The following is a 20,148-nucleotide window of genomic DNA, read 5'->3' on the forward strand; positions in this document are numbered from 1 at the left end:
TCGGCTATCGCGGGGGTGCTAGTATTTGATTAAGAGCTGCTTCTTAGTAGAAGGGGGACTGAGATTTATATTTCATGTTGTAGTTTAAGTCAGTGGCAGGGTGCTCAGAGCCTGTGTACGGGCGCTTTTTATTTGTCTAAATCAAAATAAAGTAAGTACATAATGGATAATCCCTGCTCAAGACTCCTACGGATGGCCAAAAATCCTCCAAGGCTCTTGCTGATATTCCTTGAGGGAAAATTCCTTCTTGGCCCCAAGTTTGGCTGTCACGTGAATCTCCCTTCTGTATCCTCAACCGCCTTTAATACTCTATGATTTTGTTGTTCATGTAACTATCCTTTTACCCCCCTAGAATCCTAGAGGGGAATCTGTCAGGAGCTATAGGGACAAAAAAATTCAGACACTGATTACAGTTTGAAGGAATAAAAAAAAAATCATTCCAGGAATGTCTACATATTTCCCAAATGCTTAGTTGAAACAGTTCTCACCCAAGTGTCTGTGGTCTACATTTATGTTTTTCTAGAGAATGCTAACGTCTCCACAGCCTCTTCTTCTCTATACTGAATAGTCTTATATTCTTTAGCTTGTCATCATAGGTAAGGTTCTGCAGAGCTTTGTTCACCAGGGGAGTCCTCAGCTCTGCACATAGGCCGTTTTCAGAATGGAGTAGGAATAGGGAGCAGCATGGGAAATAAAGAGCACAGAATAAAGTTTGAGAGATGGGCAAAGTGTAGAGTGGGGGAACAATGGGTGCATCTTCATGAAATCAGTGTAAATACATTCACAAGGCTGGGGATGGGATGAAATGAAAGCCACATGTAAGCAGGGACCACTGTATGGACAGCCATGAAGCTAAAATCAAGGAGATTGAAATTACTGAGGAATGGGATAGGAAAATAATGGAGGAATTTGGGAACTGAAGCAAAAGGGAGGGCTATGTTATCAGAGCGGCAGGAAAAGTAGATAGCTAACTGCAGTGTCATGAATGGCCTAGTGAGGGGAGAGATGACGGAGGTAGAAGATGGAGAAGAAGTAGCATTTTTTCCTGGCAGAGGTCTCCTAACCCACAGCAGAATCTACTGTCCTTACCCCAGTTCATTATCCACTGATTCACCTTCAAATCTACCCCTATGTAAACCCAGAATTTTCTCTCCCAAAATTTTTTTCTTAATAGGTCTCATAAAATTGGGTGATAGTAGGAGGGACTGAGTTCTGGCAAGTGGAGCTCCTGTTTTAACATACAAAAGCTGGATATAACTGTTTTTCATTATACCATCACACAGATTAATTATAAGGTATATTTTCTCTGTGCAATCCTATTAATTTGGAGAAACTATTATATGGAAGTAGAATTTAGAATAACAATAACCTCACAAAATGGCAAAAGACTCTAAAACCATTTTAGCCAATGGCTTTCAGCAAATGGAAATTCATAAACATAAAATGAGATTAATATTTTCCCTGAAACAGGTATCTCTTTTTAAAGTTAACCACTTGTGAGTAATGTTTCAAATAGATTAAATGACCCACAGCAAAGAATGTTATTAGCAAGTTTAATTATCTGGTGAGTTTTTTAATTAAGGAGGGTGTGCAGTGCTTAAAGCAGCAGTTGGTTATTTACTCTTTTGAATAGCTTGTTTTATACTCTTAGCAGATGCTACCCATATTCTCTTCACAGCTGGGGTATGGAAATAGACACAAGTAACATTGTGGGCCATAGTTAAGGTTGATTCTATTAGTATTCATCCTTAAACCCCTCTGCAACACGGCTAGCATCTGTTGGAATCATAAACTCCCCTGCTTTCAGCTATCTGCATCATGATGACTTCCTTGGTTAAGATGTGCTCAGTGTGATGGCTACATTAAGAAGCAACTTCCCCCCCCCGCCCCAGTTATAACAGAACCATGAGCCTCTGTTTTGTTTTCTACGCAGCATATTACCTTTTATTGAATTCAGTACCTGTGGTAGGAAAGGTCTCTCAGTGAAAGTGGTTTCACACAGGATTCCAGCTTTGGAGTAGTACAGTACCAAGAATACGAAAGGAGTAGAATCATGTGGATCTGGATGAGTGAATAGGGCAATGGAATTTCATTACACTTGAAAGTTACTGTACGGCATCTACAGTGGTTCCAGGTGCAGATTCACACTCTCTTGGCTCTCACTATGGCTGATGTCTGCTCGATCTTCTGCCTCTGGTACAGGTAAAAGTAGCATAAACTATTTGATCTTCTGGGCTAATGTGCAGGTATGTGGTGTCGTAAATTGTAGGCATAATGTTATTAGTGCAATATAGTGGTGCTTACAGTGAATATTTATATTTTAACAGATGCATTTCAATATTCCTTACAAGAGGTTTTTTATCACATTGCCAATATTCCAGGAAGACATCTCAGAAAACATGTTATATTTGCTATATTTACATATGATTTTTTTCTTTAGGAAATGCTTCCAGACTGCTCACTTTTATTTAGAAGATAACACATCACCTAGAGTGATTTCCACTCCCTCAGCACCAGTCTTCCCAGTTTTAGGTAATTTGTTTTTAAATATTTTATGAATTATTGTTTGTCATTGAAAAAATGTGGTGAATATTAAAGTGTACTTTAATATTTAATACTTTAAACTGTCTAAATTGGCCATCTTGATTATCACTACAAAAAATTTTTTCTCCTGCTGATAAAAACTAATTAGCCTCTCACAGTTTGTATGGCAACTTCCAACTTATCTGTATGAATATATATATTTCTTCTTATTATACATTCCATTCTATGCATCCGATGAAGTGAGCTGTAGTTCACGAAAGCTTATGCTCTAATAAATTTGTTAGTCTCTAAGGTGCCGCAAGTACTCCTGTTCTTTTTATTAAAGTGTACTGTCATTAAACAGGATGATCTGGCAAATAGCTTTTGGGTCAATAACCATTCCTCATGCACAGTCCAATAGCTATAAACATGGTTCGATTCACCGCTTGGAAATGTTAGAGTTTGAGATTTTTTTGCACCCCTTTGTATTCATGGAGACAGCTGTACCTGAGCGGGGGAGACACCCTCCGGGGAGTCAGACAATGCTACTGTCACTAGGCTCACCTGAATGTTCTGCAGGAATAAAGTACCTTTAACTTACAGCCAGGGCTCTTTAAGACCCCCTCTGATAGAGGCTGCTTGGGAGATGTGCTGAATGAAACTTTCTACAAAAATCTGTGACCCATATTCTGTACCTCGCTACATAAGTAGTGCCACTGAAAACAATGTCATTACTGGGGAGTAAGACACAGCGAGTAAAGGGCACAAAATCTGCCACATATAGGTAACGAATAAATACATATTATTTATTAAATCTCAAGCATTTGATTACTATTTGTAACTGAAAAGTAGACATTTTTAAAGTGTTCCCTCTAAGCCAAGTGACAACTGTGGATGTGAGGAACATCATATTTTAAATAGTTAATCACAAAACTAATAGGTATATCTCCAGAAATTCAAACAATTCTCTCGAGTGATTTTCGCCTGAATGTCATGCAGAAGTTCCATTTCTGTTTGTTTTGTTTATTTACTTTGGGTTAGCCATTGTCATGCCTTGTTAGAGTAGTTCATGAAAGGCTGTTTCAGTTCCAAGTCAATAACTGTACTGCAGTGTCATTGTGCCATTTGTTTTTACAGGAAATATAACGTTCCACTGTCCTGGGGAGAATTGCATCTGCAGTTGTTTTTGTGTAATTCATGTATGTGTTTTGGTACTGGGGATTTTATTTACTAAAAATAGTAATGAATGTTAATTTAAAACAGGTGAAAAGAACCTTTTAAAGTGACAAAAATAGACAGAACTTTTTGTGGAAAACTTCTAAAGATTGCAGAAATAATTCTGACTTACCGTGTTGTGTGATAGATTTTAAGTGAGCAAGTTTTAGATTTCCTAATGCACGTGTTTTCTAAAATCATTGTATTTTTAGAACTATTGACATATTATGTAAGGCTACTCAATACACAGTATGTGAAAGGCTCATATGAGTCTAATGTAGGTAAAGTAGTTTGAGCAGGAAAAGCACTATGCAACCGCTAAATATTATTTTTATTATAACTGAATGCAAACACCATCCATTTCTATTACATACTCTTTATTACTTCTGTGCATTCTCATTAGCATCCATGGGAGATCCACATGCCAGAGATGTACAGAACGTGCCCTAGAGATCTGTAGCATGAATCAGGCCACTCTGGATTGTTGGGGTGGGACTTGGGGACTAGTCCAACCATTTGGACTGTGCCGATGGCACCTGCCAAATAATGATAAGACCTACTCCTGTAGCCAGAACTAGCTGGGGGCCAGCTCAGCACTGCCCATAAAAAACAAGTGCAAGCAACCTCCTTTCTCCTTTACTGTCCATGGCCCCAGTGTTGCCCTTCCATCCCCAGCTATTGCGCATCTATAGCTAAAGTAACCCTGAGGGCAAGATGCCACAGGAGCAGCAGGGATTGATTTGTTTGTTTCTGAGCCTGCTTTGTTTTAAGATCAAGAGGTTTCCGCGCTCCAGGAATGCTGCAAATATTTGTTTACACACAGTAGATAGGAGGCCTGGTTGGCATTTGCCAGTCTTGTTACCACTTTAAAAATACCCCTCTTCCCTCCTCAGGGTCTCTGCGGTCATGGTCATAAATGGGCAATATTTTTAGAACACTTTTAAGGTTTGATCCTATGCTCATTGTAGTCAATGGGAGTTTTGCTACTGAATTTAGTTAATGCATGGTCAAACCTTATCTGAAGGAAGCTTTAACAATAGTGTGTGTGTGTGTGGATGGATATTGGTGCTTGTTTCTGTGTTCTGAGCTCACTGGAAAACATACTTCATGCCAGAACCCTTCTCCTAGGTGTGAAGATGGTATTACACATTTGTGTTTTTCTTAGGCTTGCCTGCCTAATTCGGTTTTAGTATTCATGTCCATTCATGTAAGGGAAAGAGCAGATGGATCTCAATACAAATCAACAAATCCCTGGTAACTGAAGCCTAAAAATATTGGGTGTCCTAAATGATGAACATCTGTTGATGTAAATAGCTGTTCCTTATGCAATGTAATTGATGTTTCCTTGTCATATCATACAGTTATGAAATTGCTATTGTGAAATAGTCATATGTTTAATCTATGGAAGGCTTTCCATGGAAAAAAAAAGATCTCTCCACTTTAGAGCCAAAACTAGTTAAAATAATGTGGCCCTTTAACAATTAATTAACAGAACAGATGATGTTATTTACAAAGCATATTTCTTTGGGGACCTGCAGATTAAAAATCCTTGAAGGTTTGTTACATGATCCTTAATGAATATTTTGCACATAACTGTTTTTCTGTATTTACATAAAGTATGAAAGAGAGTTTCTCAAATAAAAATATCAGCCTGAGAATTCTGATTACAGCATGTTAAATGCAAACTGAAAAACCCATCAATATCAATTTGTCATATTTATGTGTAAAGCAACTCACAACAGTGTAAATATTTTATTTGTGGTATCCAGAAAGTTTTCCTGGTGTGTGTAATTCCCATTAATGGTAATAAGAGTTACCTCTGAGAAAAAAAGCCTTGGTTAAGAATTGCACTATCAGTCCCTGATCCTGAGAGATTACAGATGCTCAACACGTCTCAGGAGGAGACATAAAATTATTGCCAATAATTACAACCACAGAAACTTATAGGTGTACAACAAATAAAGAAAATTTGCTTGCACAAGTGATTCATTGTGAGTGAAAGAGAGAGAGTAAAAGTTACTTTTGACACTCAAGCTGATACACATGCCGTAATTAACACAGTCTTGTTGGCATGATGCTGGCTTAATTTCCTAGTCCGGGGCCCATACAGCTGGCCCCATACACCCAGTTTAATACCACTCAAGACAGAGCATTCTGACTCCAGAACCCAGTAATTCCTTCTCTGCTCTCTGTCAACATTACTAAAGAATTCTACTCCGACAGCCTCACTTTGAACCTGCTTCAGCAAATAGCTGAAACTCTCGGCTCTCTTTCACTTCAGTGAGTGCTGAGAGCAGTCTTCAATGTACAGGCTCAGCATTTTGCAGGATCAGCCCCTTGTTTGTGGAGGTATCGTGGGCATGCAGACATGAGGAAAAGAGAGAATCTTCAAAGGTGGAAAAAGAGCTGGATGGGGAACTTGTATGCCTTATTTCACAGGGCCTTTGCAAAACCTGTAGAAAGCACCATTATTATGCATCATTTAAACAGTATTAGAGATGGGTTGTGATTTTAAGAAGAAGACAAGTACCAAAAGCTCCTACACAGGCTGCATGTTTTATTTTGGGATTTTGTATAGTTTGCCTAACTATAAAGCTTGTTATATATCACTCTGGCTTCTTATCCTTCACAAATGTTTTTTTTTTTTTTGTCTTTTCCCACCCCTAAGATGATGTTGGAGCAATTCCAATAAAGCATTTTCCAAAACATGTTGCAGACTTACATGCAAGTAATGGTTTTACTGAAGAATTTGAGGTATGGCTCTATGTCTTCTTTTTAAAGAAAGGCTACAAATAATGTCAGATTAAAATTAATTTGAAAATAAAGAATTAGGGATTCTTTAATGTCAGATGGGATCCAGATTCTGGGACCAATTCTGTAAATACTTATGGACATGAGTACCTTGAACCTATGTGTATAAAGCTAAGAACATATGTAAGTGTTGACAAATTAATAGATATATCTACTTAGACTTAGAATTAGCAAGTGTACTGATGCACAGTCTTGGTATAGGATAGTGAGAACTTTCAGATTAATCCCATAGCACATATAATTCATTATGTGTTTCACAAAATTGAAAATATTAACTTCATCACATAATTCATTAATTTTACCCTATATAACTAATGAATTTCAATGCATGATAAAATACTCATGTATTTCATGAACAAGCTTTTGATAAGTCATATTTCCTATATCTAACTAAAAAACTGTAAAATTGAAATAGTCAATCTCACTTCTCTCATCAAAGATCTATTGTTAAAAATCTTGTATGTATTCCCAAAAAAAAGTTTTGTGGAGGCACAGTTAAGATTGTAAATAGATCATCTGTATTTATTATAAATATTATTATGTTATAATTGCATCAAAAATGTTTGAAAATATGGACATTCATTCTTAAACACCCTCTGCTTTATTGTGTTTTCTCTGTCCACTCACAATATATAGGGGAAAACTCTCCTACGGTCACCTAATTTACCCCATAAACATTTCCTGTATAGGCCACAAGACAACACTCAACACATATGGCCTATAGATAGACTTGGCAGAATTCAATTTTTTGGTCAAGGGTCTGGTTTGTGTCTCACCACAAATAGGAAGACCTTGTACAAACAAGACCCTTGACCATCCCCCATCTCTATTTCCCACTGTTGTCCAGAGACCACAATATAGGGCATTTTGTTCAGACTGTATGGTTGAAAAACAGCATTTTTACTTACAGCACAGTTGTAGATAGGAGTGAGAACCCCAATCTACCTATCTGTTCTTCCAGGTTTATAAAACACCCCAGAATATGTGCCCTGACTTTCTCTCTGCTCCTGGAGAACTAACAAAATATGCAAGACTCTAAACTGAAGTTATTATCTTTGCAGAGCTGACAAAAGTTAGCTTTTTCAGTTTTTAATTCCTATTACTATAAAGCACATCCTATTTAAAACCTAATTTACCAGGTCATTAGGCTTTAACCATGACTAGTAACCACATCTCTTATTTTTAACTTTTAGAAAGCCTAAAAGGAAGATGTTTTGGCCTTAAAATGAGTCCCAGAACATTACAGGAACCATAATTGTACTATTTTTAAATGAATGGAATTTATTTTCTGTTTAATAAGGTGCCCCTTATAGAAGATTGAGTTTACTATTTAGTTGAAGCATTCCATAAAATAAAAACTTGAATTAAATGCTGAGAATACTATTATGGATTTTTAAGGGCCTGCTCATGTTACCCTTACTCATTCAAGTCACCCTTACACATGCATTAGGCCCAATGGGACTACTTGTATGCATAAGGGTTGTAGTTTAGAGCCCGAAACTGGTATAGTCTAGTCACATGAAGATGTAAAGATGCATAATCCTGCTCCCTTGGAAATCAGTTGTGGTTTTGCAGTTAACTTCAATGAGAGTAAGAGCAGGCCTGTAAAACTTAACCCAGTTCCTGGACCAATAACTAAAGGCCTCTGCCCTGTCAATGAGACTACTCATGCATAAGTATTTGCAAGTCCAGAGTCTGACTGAGGCCAAGTCACTGAGATACATACAGATGTCAGTCTTTGTTATGGAAGTTATTTCAAGTTCAGAATTTCTCATTTCTTTTACTTGCATGCATTATGTCAGAAATATTCAACGTTGTTGCTATATTATAAACACATATATTGCATGACCATAATTGTTTTCCATTGTAATATGTATAAGCACTTCTATCCATTTGTTGTGTGCTGTGGAATTTGATTTCTTTACTTTTTTTGCATTCATTCCCTCATTAGACACTGAAAGAGTTTTACAAGGTAAGGAATTATTTCACTGCTTTTTTTTTTTTTTTTTTTTAGCAGAGAACTAGTTGTAAGATAGTTTGGTATACAGTTGTGGTTTTTCATGTTGATTTATTACATTTTAAAACATTGCATGTAAGTTAATATTTATTAAAATAGCATGTGCCCATTTTCTTTTCAGGAAATCCAGAGCTGTACTGTAGATCTTGGTATTACTTCAGACAGCTCTAATCACCCAGACAACAAGAATAAGAATCGATATATAAATATCGTTGCTTGTAAGTGAACACTCTTGGTTATGTATTTTAAAGGTCAGCATAGGGAAGTGTGCACTTATGTATTATCATGGGGAGGGGGGAATCACAATGGTCTGAAAATTATTGGTCTTGTTCAGTAGTGTTCTGTGAGTAACAGAACAGACTTTCATATCTTTTCAAGTTATTTCTCTGAGATTCTGCTGCCCTACTGAGCTTTTGATAGTGAAACCTGTGTAGGCCTTCTGTGACAAAACAAAAAAGAAATTGGAGACTTCCTTACAATTCCATTATAAAGCCAAAGAAGCTATGTTTTGATTACCAAAATTAATCCATCTTTGAGCTGGAATAATGATGATGTATCCTCTTTAGCAATCTGCAGAATCCCAGGATCTGTAGTCGCTGCACACACAGAAATATATATTTATCAGTTTTTTAGGTTGTATGTGCCCCGTCACTGAATATAAATCAGGTTCATTAGCTGGGACACATGTTCCAATTGCTTTGCCCCTCTCCATCATGCTAGTAATTCTTAGCTAATGTGTGTATATATTTAGCTTTTTTAATCTTTCTTTAATGTCAGTCCTTTCAGCCTCCTGACCATTTTTGTGGCTATTTTTCTGAACTCTCTCTGGTCTACCAATATTTTTCTGGTAACAAGGCAGTCAGAATTAAATACGGTGTTCTAGGTGCATAGCACCAGAGCTGTATATATAATAGGACCAATTCAGTTGATTTGGCAATGGGAGGTGTAAATTTCACCCCAGAACAAAAGAGGTTCACTTCACCTTATTGAAGATTCACCTTCGCAGAACAAAGGTTAGCATTATTTGCTCTCCCATTCTCCCCATTTCTATCCAAAGCTTTACGGGATCACCACTCAGGTGATTTTGGTTATTTCCTGAGAGATGCTCGGATACTATAGTGATGGGTGGCACTGTGAGAACCAATATAGATAGGTTTCTAAGGAGATACATTCTCTGACCATCTAACCATACATCCTTCCATTGGCTTCAAAGGGAATTGCACATGTGCATCTCACAGGGTGATCAACTTTCTCCCTTCTCTAGGAGATATGTGTTTGATTATTTCCCAACCCAAATCCCAGATGTTAGTTAGCATTTCTCCAGCTGAAATTTTGAATGTGATTCATATTTAAGCACAGAATACTTGCATATTGTTGTTGTACTTCCCATATAAATATTTTAAAATCCAATTAACGTCTCTCACTGTAAAAGGTTTCCTAAAGAAAAGGAACCATGCTTGCTAGAGTGCTGTGTTATTTTGACTTGTTTTATTGCAGATGATCATAGTAGGGTTAAACTTGCACAACTTGCAGAAAAAGATGGAAGAGTGACTGATTACATCAATGCCAACTATGTTGATGTAAGTACATTTACATATCTATTAATCTGGTCAGGTATCTCCAAGACAGCTGAGGCAGTGAGTCATCTAGAGTTCATAAAAATGGATTAATTCTTAAATATATATGCACAAAACAATATAAAAAGCTTCATTAGTAGAAGATTCTTTAAGGATCTGACTTAAATCCACAAACCATCAACATGAAGATAAATCTCAGATTGTATCTTGAACACACGTTTTTGTGTTCAGTTATTGTAGAGGCTTCAGGTCAGCTGATGATTTTTAATACCATAAAGTATGTGGTATGGCAGTACAGAGTGAATATTTCAGTTCTGAATTTCTATATTTTTATATATTTGTAGTAGATACTTAATTCTTCTATCTGTGATAATCTCATGAGATGTGTATGCCATTCGGATAAGGGTCTCAGGGGGACAGCATTTTTTCAGTTTTAATTACCCTATTCTTTAAACCTGTTATATGTGAATGATACTGGTTTATTTCTTACATGAATATCATAACAGATCTTTTCAAATCATTAGTATGTCAATGTTCTGCCAGGGTATTATTCTCTTTTTTGGAATTTTACACATTAACATAATAATTCCATTCACATTGTATCCGGTTCCAACAGGCTTTATGTGAATGAAATTGTTACAAATAAAAAAATACCTGAAGTTGTGTGGGATTTTCTATTGTATCCATATATAAAATGTCATGTACTCTACCCAAATGCCTTTTTTATAGAAACTGTACATTAACAAGTGTCATTTCTTATATTTTAATTTAGGGCTACAACAAGCCAAAAGCTTACATTGCTGCTCAAGGGCCATTAAAATCAACAGCAGAAGATTTCTGGAGAATGATTTGGGAGCATAATGTGGAAGTCATTGTGATGATAACTAATCTTGTTGAGAAAGGAAGGGTATGAATCCATTTCTTTATGTTATCTACACCAAATGGTTCCTACACATGCCGCCTACGTACATTTCCAATTTGCTATTAGACTCTTATCAAATATTCTATACAAAGCAGAAGTCACAATAATACTTATATACCTCTTTCAAAACATAGTATAAAAGAAAATAATGTAGAACGTTAATACAAATAGAAGTCGTAAGGCTGCACCTCAGAATCTGTGTAAACACAGCTGGAAATAATAAATATGGTTTTATGGCTAACAAGGTGTCATCATCTTTGACACTCAATGTCCATCACTGATTGACAGAAAGAGGAGATTTCCAAGGGAGTTCCTTAATAAACTTAAACATTTCACTTAATTATAAAAGCAACAAAAAACAAAAGTATGTGAGTTATTATAATCTCCAAGCATTATGTGTATGAAAGTAGTTATAACTATCTCTTAAAATTCAGTAAAGGCAAAAGCAAATTTATAATAACCTAAAATTATAAGAATAACTACATTAACAGACATTTTGGCATTTTGTAACAACTATTTAGGTCTACCCTCTCCAGGCCCCACAGCTACCCTGAGGGTGAGGTGTAGAAAACATAAAATCATCACTGATGAAATTTGCAGCTGACACAAAAATTGGGGGACTGGTAAATAACGCAGAGGATAGGGCACATACATAGGGCAATCTGGATCATTTGATAAACTGGGCACAAGCGAACAATATGTATTTTAATATGGCTAGATGTAAATGTATACATCTAGGAACAAAGAATGTAGGCCATACTTACAGGATGGGGGTCTCTATCCTGGGAACCAGTGACTCTGAAAAAATAATTGGGGGTCGTGTTAGATAATCAGCTGAGCATGAGCTCCCAAAGTCACACTGTGGCCAAAAGGGCTAATGCATTCCTGGGATGCATAAACAGGGAAATCTTGAGTAGAAGTAGAGAGATATTTTACCTCTGAATTTGGCACTGGTGTGACTGCTGCTGGAATACTGTGTACAGTTCTGGTGCCCATAATTCAAGAAGGATGTTGATAAATTGGAAAGGGTTCAGAGAAGAGCCATGACAATGATTAAAGGATTAGAAAACATGTCTTATAGACTCAAGGAGCTCAATCTATTTATCTTAACAAAGAGAAGGCTAAGGGGTGACTTGATTACAGCCTCTAAGTATCTACATGGGAAACAAATATATAATAATGGGCATTTCAATCTAGCAGAAAAAGGTATGAAATGATCCAATGGCTGGAAGTTGAAACTAGACAAATTCAGACTGGAAATAAGGTGTAAATTTTTAACAGTGACAGTAGTTAACCATTAGATCAATTTACCAAAGGTTGTGGTGGATTTTTAAATCCAGGTTGGATGTTTTTCTAAAAAATATGCTCCTGGAATTATTTTGGGGAAATTCTATGACATGTGTTATACCAGGATCCTACCAAATTCACACTCCATTTTGGTCAATTTCATTGTCATAGAATTTTTTAAATTGTAAATGTCATGATTTCAGCTATTTCAATCTGAAATTTCACGGTGTTATAATTGTAGGGGTCCTGACCCAAAAAGGAGTTGGGGGGGGGGGGTGGCAAAGCGATTGTAGGGAGGGTTGCAGTACTTCTACCCTTACTTCTGCACTGCTGCTGGCAGCTGTGCTGCTTTCAGAGCTGGGCAGCTGGAGAGCGGCGGCTGTTGGCCGGGAGCCCAGCTCTGAAGTCAGAGTCATATTGCCACCCTTACTTCTGCGCTGCTGCCTGCAGGTCCGGGCCATCAGTCAGCAGCCGCCACTCTCCAGACGCCCATCTCTGAAGGCAGCAAGGCAGAAATAACGGTGGCATGGGATGGTGTTGCCACCCTTCTGCGCTGCTGCTGGCAGGGCGCTGTCTTCAGAGTGGGGTGCCTGGCCAACAGCTGCTGCTCTCCAGCTGACCAGTTCTACAGGTAGCACAGAAGTAAGGGTGGCAATACCATGACCCCCTCTAAAACAACCCTGTGACACCCCCCCCCCGCAACTCCCTTTTGGGTCAGGACCCCCAATTTGAGAAACGCTGGTCTTCCCCTATAAAATCTGTATAGTATAGGGTAAAAGCACACAAAAGGCCAGATTTCACAGGGGGGAGACCAGATTTCATGGTCCATGACATGTTTTCCTGAATAGGGCCCTAGTTATACAGGAGGCAGATTAGATGATCACAGTGGTCCCTTCTGGTCTTGGACTCTATGAAGCTATGTATAGGACCACAAGATGAGCAGAGCCTGCTTCTCTGGCAAATTCAGTGACAGTTCACCACTGTGAATTTACCACTGGTCAGACCACTATTAATTTCCCCTAGTGCATAGCTATGGTGGAGAAGCCAGTAGCAGAGATGACACAGGAGTGGAGATGCTGCTAGGAGATCCCTTGCAATCCACGTAGAGGGATTTATCATCCCCTGGCATCTTCTCAGGGTCCTGACCTGTAATTGTGGACTCCGTTTCTCCAAGAGACGGCCATCGCCACACAACTGAGGGAAGAACTGTAGGAGAGGCACCACAAATATGCTTTCCTTTTCTGCAACTTCTTCTATGTCATGGGGTGATCTGGGACTATGAATTCTTTGTAGTTAATACTTAATAGGCTATTTGGTCAATAATTGTCCTTAAGGATTCTTTTCTACAATATTCTTGCTTCTGAAGAGAGTGAAAGAAATGCAAAGCCCAACTTTGAGATTCAAAATAAACACCTGCTCTGATAAGGGGATAGCAAGAGATAACCAGATGCACAGTAAGGGACAAATTCTACCTTTGCTGTGTGTCCTTGGAGTTCCCATTGACTTCTGAAGATTATAGTGCCCTTAAATTTGTTCATTTTAACTCTGCAGTTTGACACTGTGTTCTCTCTTTATGGCAGAGAAAGTGTGACCAGTACTGGCCTGCTGATGGTAGCGAAGAATATGGAAACTTTTTGGTCACTCAGAAGAGTGTTCACGTACTTGCCTATTACACTGTGAGGAATTTTACTATTAGAAACACCAAGGTCAAAAAGGTTGGTGATATCCCAAAAGCATGTCCTGGACACAGGGATGTTTTATGATTTTCAGAATCTTATAATGTCAACTGTTTTGATACAAACTTAGGACTGAATTCTGCAGTCCTTACCAAGGCAAAACTCTCATTGACGTCACAGCGAGTTTTACCTGAGTGCTCTCTAAATGTGGAGGTGATGGCCTCACAACTGTGTAACCACAATCTAATGCCCAGTTAGACTTATTAAGGGAAATTGCTATTGAGGCCACATGTTCTGCCCTTGTAGCAAGCAAGTTGAGTGCAGCAGAAATACCACCAGCAGGGGAAGGGCTATGGTCATGTAAGTCTGTTGCTGTGGACATCACTTTGACTAGTGAGCTGGGGGAATTCTCAGAATGAAAAAGGCTAACAAAAAAGAAGTAGACTGATTTTAAATCATTTTGCTCAGCAAAGTTTGCTCCATTTCTAGGGCTAGATGATTCAGTTTAAGAGGCAGAGCTGTTCTGGGGAGAGGGAGGAGGTACACTTCTCTGAGCATCCCAGGGGAAATACGAGCTTGATACACACTTAGACCAGTGTAAATCAGGAGTAGCCCTAATGAAGGCAGGTCAAAGCCTGGCCCCACTGAAGTCAAAAGCAGCACGCGTATTGACTCAATAAAGTCAGTGGAAAGACCCCTTGTGTTCCTAATAAGGAAGACACAATTTGGCCATTATAGTACATATAACTGTATGATTCGCTACCAGTATTCTTAGGATCTCGTGTGCTTTATGCTGAATAGTGACTATGTTAATTCAATTCCAAAATAGAATATTAAGTATATAAAGGAAACAGTGAGAAGATGGCCTTTCTTTGACTTGGCCTATTGACATATATAACTATTTTCTGTTTCAGGGTTCCCAGAAAGGAAGGTCTAGTGGACGTGTAGTTACTCAGTACCATTATACCCAGTGGCCTGATATGGGTGTTCCAGAATATACTCTGCCCGTCCTCACATTTGTGCGAAAGGCATCATATGCTAAGCGCCATGCTGTGGGGCCTGTGGTGGTTCATTGCAGGTGTGGTTTTTACTGCAGTAAAGTTCACTCTGATTTTTATCTCATTGCTTTTTTGCACAAAAATATTTTTTCAGTGGTGTTATAGGCAGGATTTCACATTAATATTTCATAATTACTAGTGAAAGAACACTAAATTCTTTATCTAGTAGTTGTAGCTTTCGTAAGGCTGACTAATCAACTGGCCGTGCCAGCTCTATGAACCGCCTGGTGACTATAAACAATGTGATGCTGCTATGTGCTACAGAAAATTTTTTCTTTTGCAAATTGCTTTTCTTTTTAATTTATTTTGCATGTATATATTGCAGTTTGGGTAGCTAAGGACTTTCCTGATATACGTATTGCAGTAATTGTTTCACTTCTGCCAAAATATGTATTCTAATTTTTTTCAGTTCATATGGTCTTTGGTGCAGGGATGCACTGTAGTTCTAAAAGGAGACTATGCAAAAAAGAAGACTGAATATAGTACCTGCTGAACTATAGCTCTGCTGTTTGTATCATTACTCTGTGTTCTATCAATGGTTTGTCATAGAGGAGAGTTCAAGAGAAACTACTTGAGCTCTGACAATGCTGCAAGTTTTAGGCAGATGTACTGGTAGTGCTCACTGAGACTGAAGCGACCCAGGGAAAGTTGGTTTAAAATGATTTACAGGACCTGGGATTACTTCACAGTACCAGTGAATGACCAGATTATTGGAAAATATATAAGCAGGTTCTGGTTTTCCACTATAGTACCTCATCTTTGATGGAACATTTGAAAAGAGAACCTCCTCATGAATTCTGTCCTTCTGGAGCTGAGACTGATGAAGCCAACAGGTAAAGTTGCCATAGAAAAGCTGCAAGTCGAAGATAATTTGTTTTGGGATGATCTAATTTTACTGAAACATTTTTTGTACTGGAAAAAAATGATCAAGTTTTCTTTGTTATGCTGATATCTCCACCTCTGATTGTTCTTCAGAAGGCCAAAATTGGAGCTTTCCAGAAATACCAACACTCTCCAAGGGGTTGCAGAGAGATCAGCAATATGATAGCCCTCAATAATTTTTTAACAACACTAAATTGTATGGCTTCATTCAGACTTCTCCACTGGGTCATGTACAAATTTCAGGGTTCAAGCTGCAAATAGTTTTATAAACTTTATAAACTTGTTTGTTTGTTTCTGGATTGAAATGGAGTTTAGAAGGACTCTCATGGTATGAGACTAACTTCTCTTGTTGCCTTTCCAGGTTACACTGAGGTGAAAATACTCTTTTTTTATGAAATTTTACTTAATTATTTTCTTATTTCAGTGCTTTTGTTATTTCATGTTTGTCATTTCTAACAAGGGCATATGGTGCCTGATAATCTGTATTTGTATTTTAATGGGTCTAATAGTGTGCTGCTAACCTTGACCTATTCAGTTATACATTACTGTGTTGGTGCCCAATTCTGCACTTTTACATGCATACAATTCTAATTGACATAAATGGAATTGTGACTATATAGCAAAGAACAGAATATTGACTTTACAACTCTAACCCAAACTATTCATGAGAAACCTAAACTAACTGTTTATGTATTGAGGTTTTTATACAACACACATCACTGTGGGATCTAAGACTGTGTTAAATAATGGGATTGTGTTTCATAATCCAGGGATAAAAATATAAATTGCTTCAAAGGTACCTCTTTTTTTTTTAGTTTCTCATGAAAAGTTTTGGTTAGGGTTCTAAGCATAAGCAACAAATTTTGCCTTTGATATGTGCATGCTAAATTGAATGGGATTTGCACAGGTAAGCTGCATTAGGGCAAAATTTGGTGTTAATATCAGACTATGGCACTATCATGAGTCCTAAAATACTTGAACACCAAAGACCTTCGTACACAATCAATAGGATTTTTATAAACTATTGATCAACTAACCCGTGTAAGTTGGCTCCCTTTCTTCCTCTTGTTTATTGAGGAAGGCCTCACACTTTGCTTGCCTTTTTGGGCTATTTCTGAAGAGCAATAAGATTTCCATTTGCTAGTGTACTTTCATCAGTTCTGATACTTCCTAGGATCTTCCTCAGTGCAATATCTCCTTTGAAAGATCCCTAGGCAGTGTCTGAATTTGTAAGGTGTGGTAAATGTAGCCTCTTGTCTGAAGGGTCACGTGTATCAGCAGAGAGGATTCTGGGCACATCACAGCTCTGAAGTGCACCTGCTTCAAAGGATACCTGGAGCATTAGAGGCCTGAAAGCTGCAAACCAACGGGAAGTCACAAGTCTTGTTTAAACTGGGATATAGGGAGAGTGGTTGAAGGAGATGAGAAATAAGTCTTCCCCTTTAATAAAAGATTAATAGAGAGGAAGGGGGAGAGATTCCTCTTCATCACCTCCCTTACACTGAATATGTTATATGTAATGTAGGTATGTAAGAGCTTGCATTGAAAAACTCATATCTAAGGAGCAATAATGCACCCCATGTGAGTTCTTTCACCCTGCTTCCAACTCAGGAGCATTTTTTTGGGTTTGTTTTACAGTGCTGGCGTTGGAAGAACAGGCACATACATAGTATTAGACAGCATGCTGCAGCAAATTCAGCATGAAGGGACAGTCAACATATTTGGATTCTTAAAACACATACGTACACAAAGGAACTACTTGGTGCAGACTGAGGTAAGAAGAGAGTATGCATTATGGTAAGTAAACTGAAGCCAGTTTCTGTGACTCAGCTGGCAACAGCACAGACACTGGGTTCCCCCTCCTCATTTGCTCTGACAGGCAGGATGGTGACCAATCACCATCCAGGATTTTCCTGCTGGCTTGTTTTCCCTCCTTTGCTTTGAACGTTTGTTCCTGGCTCCCTCAAGCAGTGAGCAGGCGAGTGACCTCTGCAGCTGCGGCTGGCAACATTGGCACTTTTCTGGGTGAGCTTTAGGCATTTTTGTCTGAGCTCATTTCTAGAATCGTCAATAGTTCAGTAATCGGGATTGAAGCATGAAATGATATTTAGAAAAAGGCTATTGTACCAGTAATGCACAAAGATAGGCAGAATGGTGTTATGTCAAAGAGAAACAATGAGTATAAATAGGAAGGGGATAGGAAGTCTATTTCAGATCTCAAGAGCTGGAGTCAGATGCTGTTGGTGGTTAGATACCCTGGTGATGGATGCCTTAGAAATACCTTAGCTAGAGAAGAAAGTAGCACAAATGACCAAGTGTTAAAATGCTTGAGAGAGGGAACACATCATAGCCGTAGGAATTGGGGGAGAGAGGCTTATTGTGATGGCAAGGAAGACAGCTGAATTAGAGCTCAGTAAGAGGCTGGTTGGAAAATTCTGACCAAGACTATCATTCCATTCTTAACTCATCCTGTGGCTGTAGGAATTGCAGGTGTCTCAGAACAGATGGGGATATGATACAACACCAGCCACGCATAGCATATGTGTATGACATTTCGGGGTGTAATTCAGACTAGTGAGGGGCTGTGTCACACCTGCCCTGCAAACTTGAGTGCCTCACAATGCTTTGCTGCAGTAGCTCCAACCTGGTCCCTTCACAGTCTGCCAGCATGCAAGTCATACCCTGAGTGTTTGTGTATAGCCACATTCTTGGCCAGCAACACTGATCCCAGCAGCCTGTTAGCAAACACCAGCCACACTCTGGCTTCCAGCAGCCTTGGTTACTACTTGCAGAGTGACCCCAATACCCTTTCAGTCCCAAATTCCTCTCCCCCAAATGTGTGTTCTGCACTGTCCAGCCCTCTCCTGGATAGTTCAGACATATTAGGACCATTGCCCCTCTGAGGGGGTCAACGTACAACAGTCTGCTATACCAAATGGAGTTACCAACAGAGTTCACAGCACTGGATTAGTTTTGATTAAAGAATAAAACAAGTTTACTTAAGTATAAGAAGATTTAAACTGAGTACAAGTATGAGGCATTAAGTCAGAAAAAGAAATAAAGATAAATGCTTCCTAGTACTAAACTTAACAAACTAGACTTGTCTCAAGGTGAAATTCTTACCACAGGTTTCCAGTAACATTGCTGACCAAGTTTCAGGTCAGGTTCTGCTCCTAAAGTCCAAAGGTTGTTTCTTTTGTGCTCTTAAATGAAAAAGAGAGAGATTGATAGGGAGAGCTAACTTGAGGTGTTTTTGCCCTCACTTTTATAGATCAGTCACCCTTCAAAATGCATTTTCTTGAAGGTTGTCCTTAGTTAAAGTTCTTTCAAACAGTAAAGAAGGAGACATGGTGTATGGTGGTAAAAGAGGTTGCACATTGTTTCTTCTCACCTCTATTTGCTGAAATGTACATTTTCCTTGTCTCCTGTCTTCCACCCTCTCCCTGTCTGAGGATCCTGTTTACAACTTACATATAAATTGAGGTAAACGCACATTCCTTTGTTTAAGACCTGCTTGACCATTCCTGCCTCATTGGGGCTACGTGGATTTGAACATGTGCTACCAACGTCATTCAGATGGAATTCACAACTTTACATATAATGTTGCTATACACATTTCATCATGATATTATTGACCAGTGAGTTATTAGTTTTCAGATGATACCTCACAAGACATATTTAGCACAAAGATTATTACAATAGTGGGGTGTGAATACAGGGGTGAATTCAATGACAACTCTCCCCTTATAAAGCTGAAAGAGGGTTAGCCACTGCCGACCCAGAAGCAGGAAATCAAAGCCCTCTTTCCTGGACATGTCATCTGCCACCATGTTCTCTTTTCCCTTTATATGCACAATTTCCATATCATATTCGTGGAGAATGAGACTCTATTGGAGCAGTTTAGAATTGGAGCCTTTTATTTTGTGTAACCAGACTAATGGAAAATGATCAGTTAATAGCCTGAACTTTCTGTTAAAAAGATAGGGCTGTGAATTCCATATCTACCTCCATCGGGTCAGACCTCACAAAATTCAACAGAGGACCTGCCAGTAACTCTGGGGGTTCTGTGTTAACGACAGCTGCATTCATACTTTGTACAAAGGTTATTCTAATGCTGTCTAGGGCATGGCTACAGGGGTGCATTTGGTCACAGTGTGATTTTATTGGGCTTTTGGGTTTT

At 38.5% G+C, this 20,148-nt stretch overlaps 1 protein-coding gene across 3 annotated transcripts in view; it reads left to right on the forward strand.

The window, feature by feature from the left end:
- Positions 1-20,148, forward strand: part of PTPRZ1 (protein tyrosine phosphatase receptor type Z1) — a 98,602-nt gene that overhangs the window by 68,149 nt on the left and 10,305 nt on the right. For 2 of the 3 annotated variants that reach the window (XM_077807833.1, XM_077807835.1), the window contains exons 12-20: positions 2,441-2,532; positions 6,407-6,492; positions 8,501-8,521; positions 8,688-8,784; positions 10,064-10,146; positions 10,916-11,050; positions 13,933-14,067; positions 14,943-15,106; positions 17,607-17,742. In XM_077807833.1, coding sequence (XP_077663959.1) covers positions 2,441-2,532; positions 6,407-6,492; positions 8,501-8,521; positions 8,688-8,784; positions 10,064-10,146; positions 10,916-11,050; positions 13,933-14,067; positions 14,943-15,106; positions 17,607-17,742 — 949 coding nt within the window. The remainder of the gene's footprint in view (positions 1-2,440; positions 2,533-6,406; positions 6,493-8,500; positions 8,522-8,687; positions 8,785-10,063; positions 10,147-10,915; positions 11,051-13,932; positions 14,068-14,942; positions 15,107-17,606; positions 17,743-20,148) is intronic. The other variant, XM_077807834.1, reaches the window with a different exon arrangement.

The sequence above is a fragment of the Eretmochelys imbricata genome, chromosome 1 (assembly GCF_965152235.1).
Source record: "Eretmochelys imbricata isolate rEreImb1 chromosome 1, rEreImb1.hap1, whole genome shotgun sequence".
Lineage (NCBI taxonomy): Eukaryota > Metazoa > Chordata > Testudines > Cheloniidae > Eretmochelys > Eretmochelys imbricata.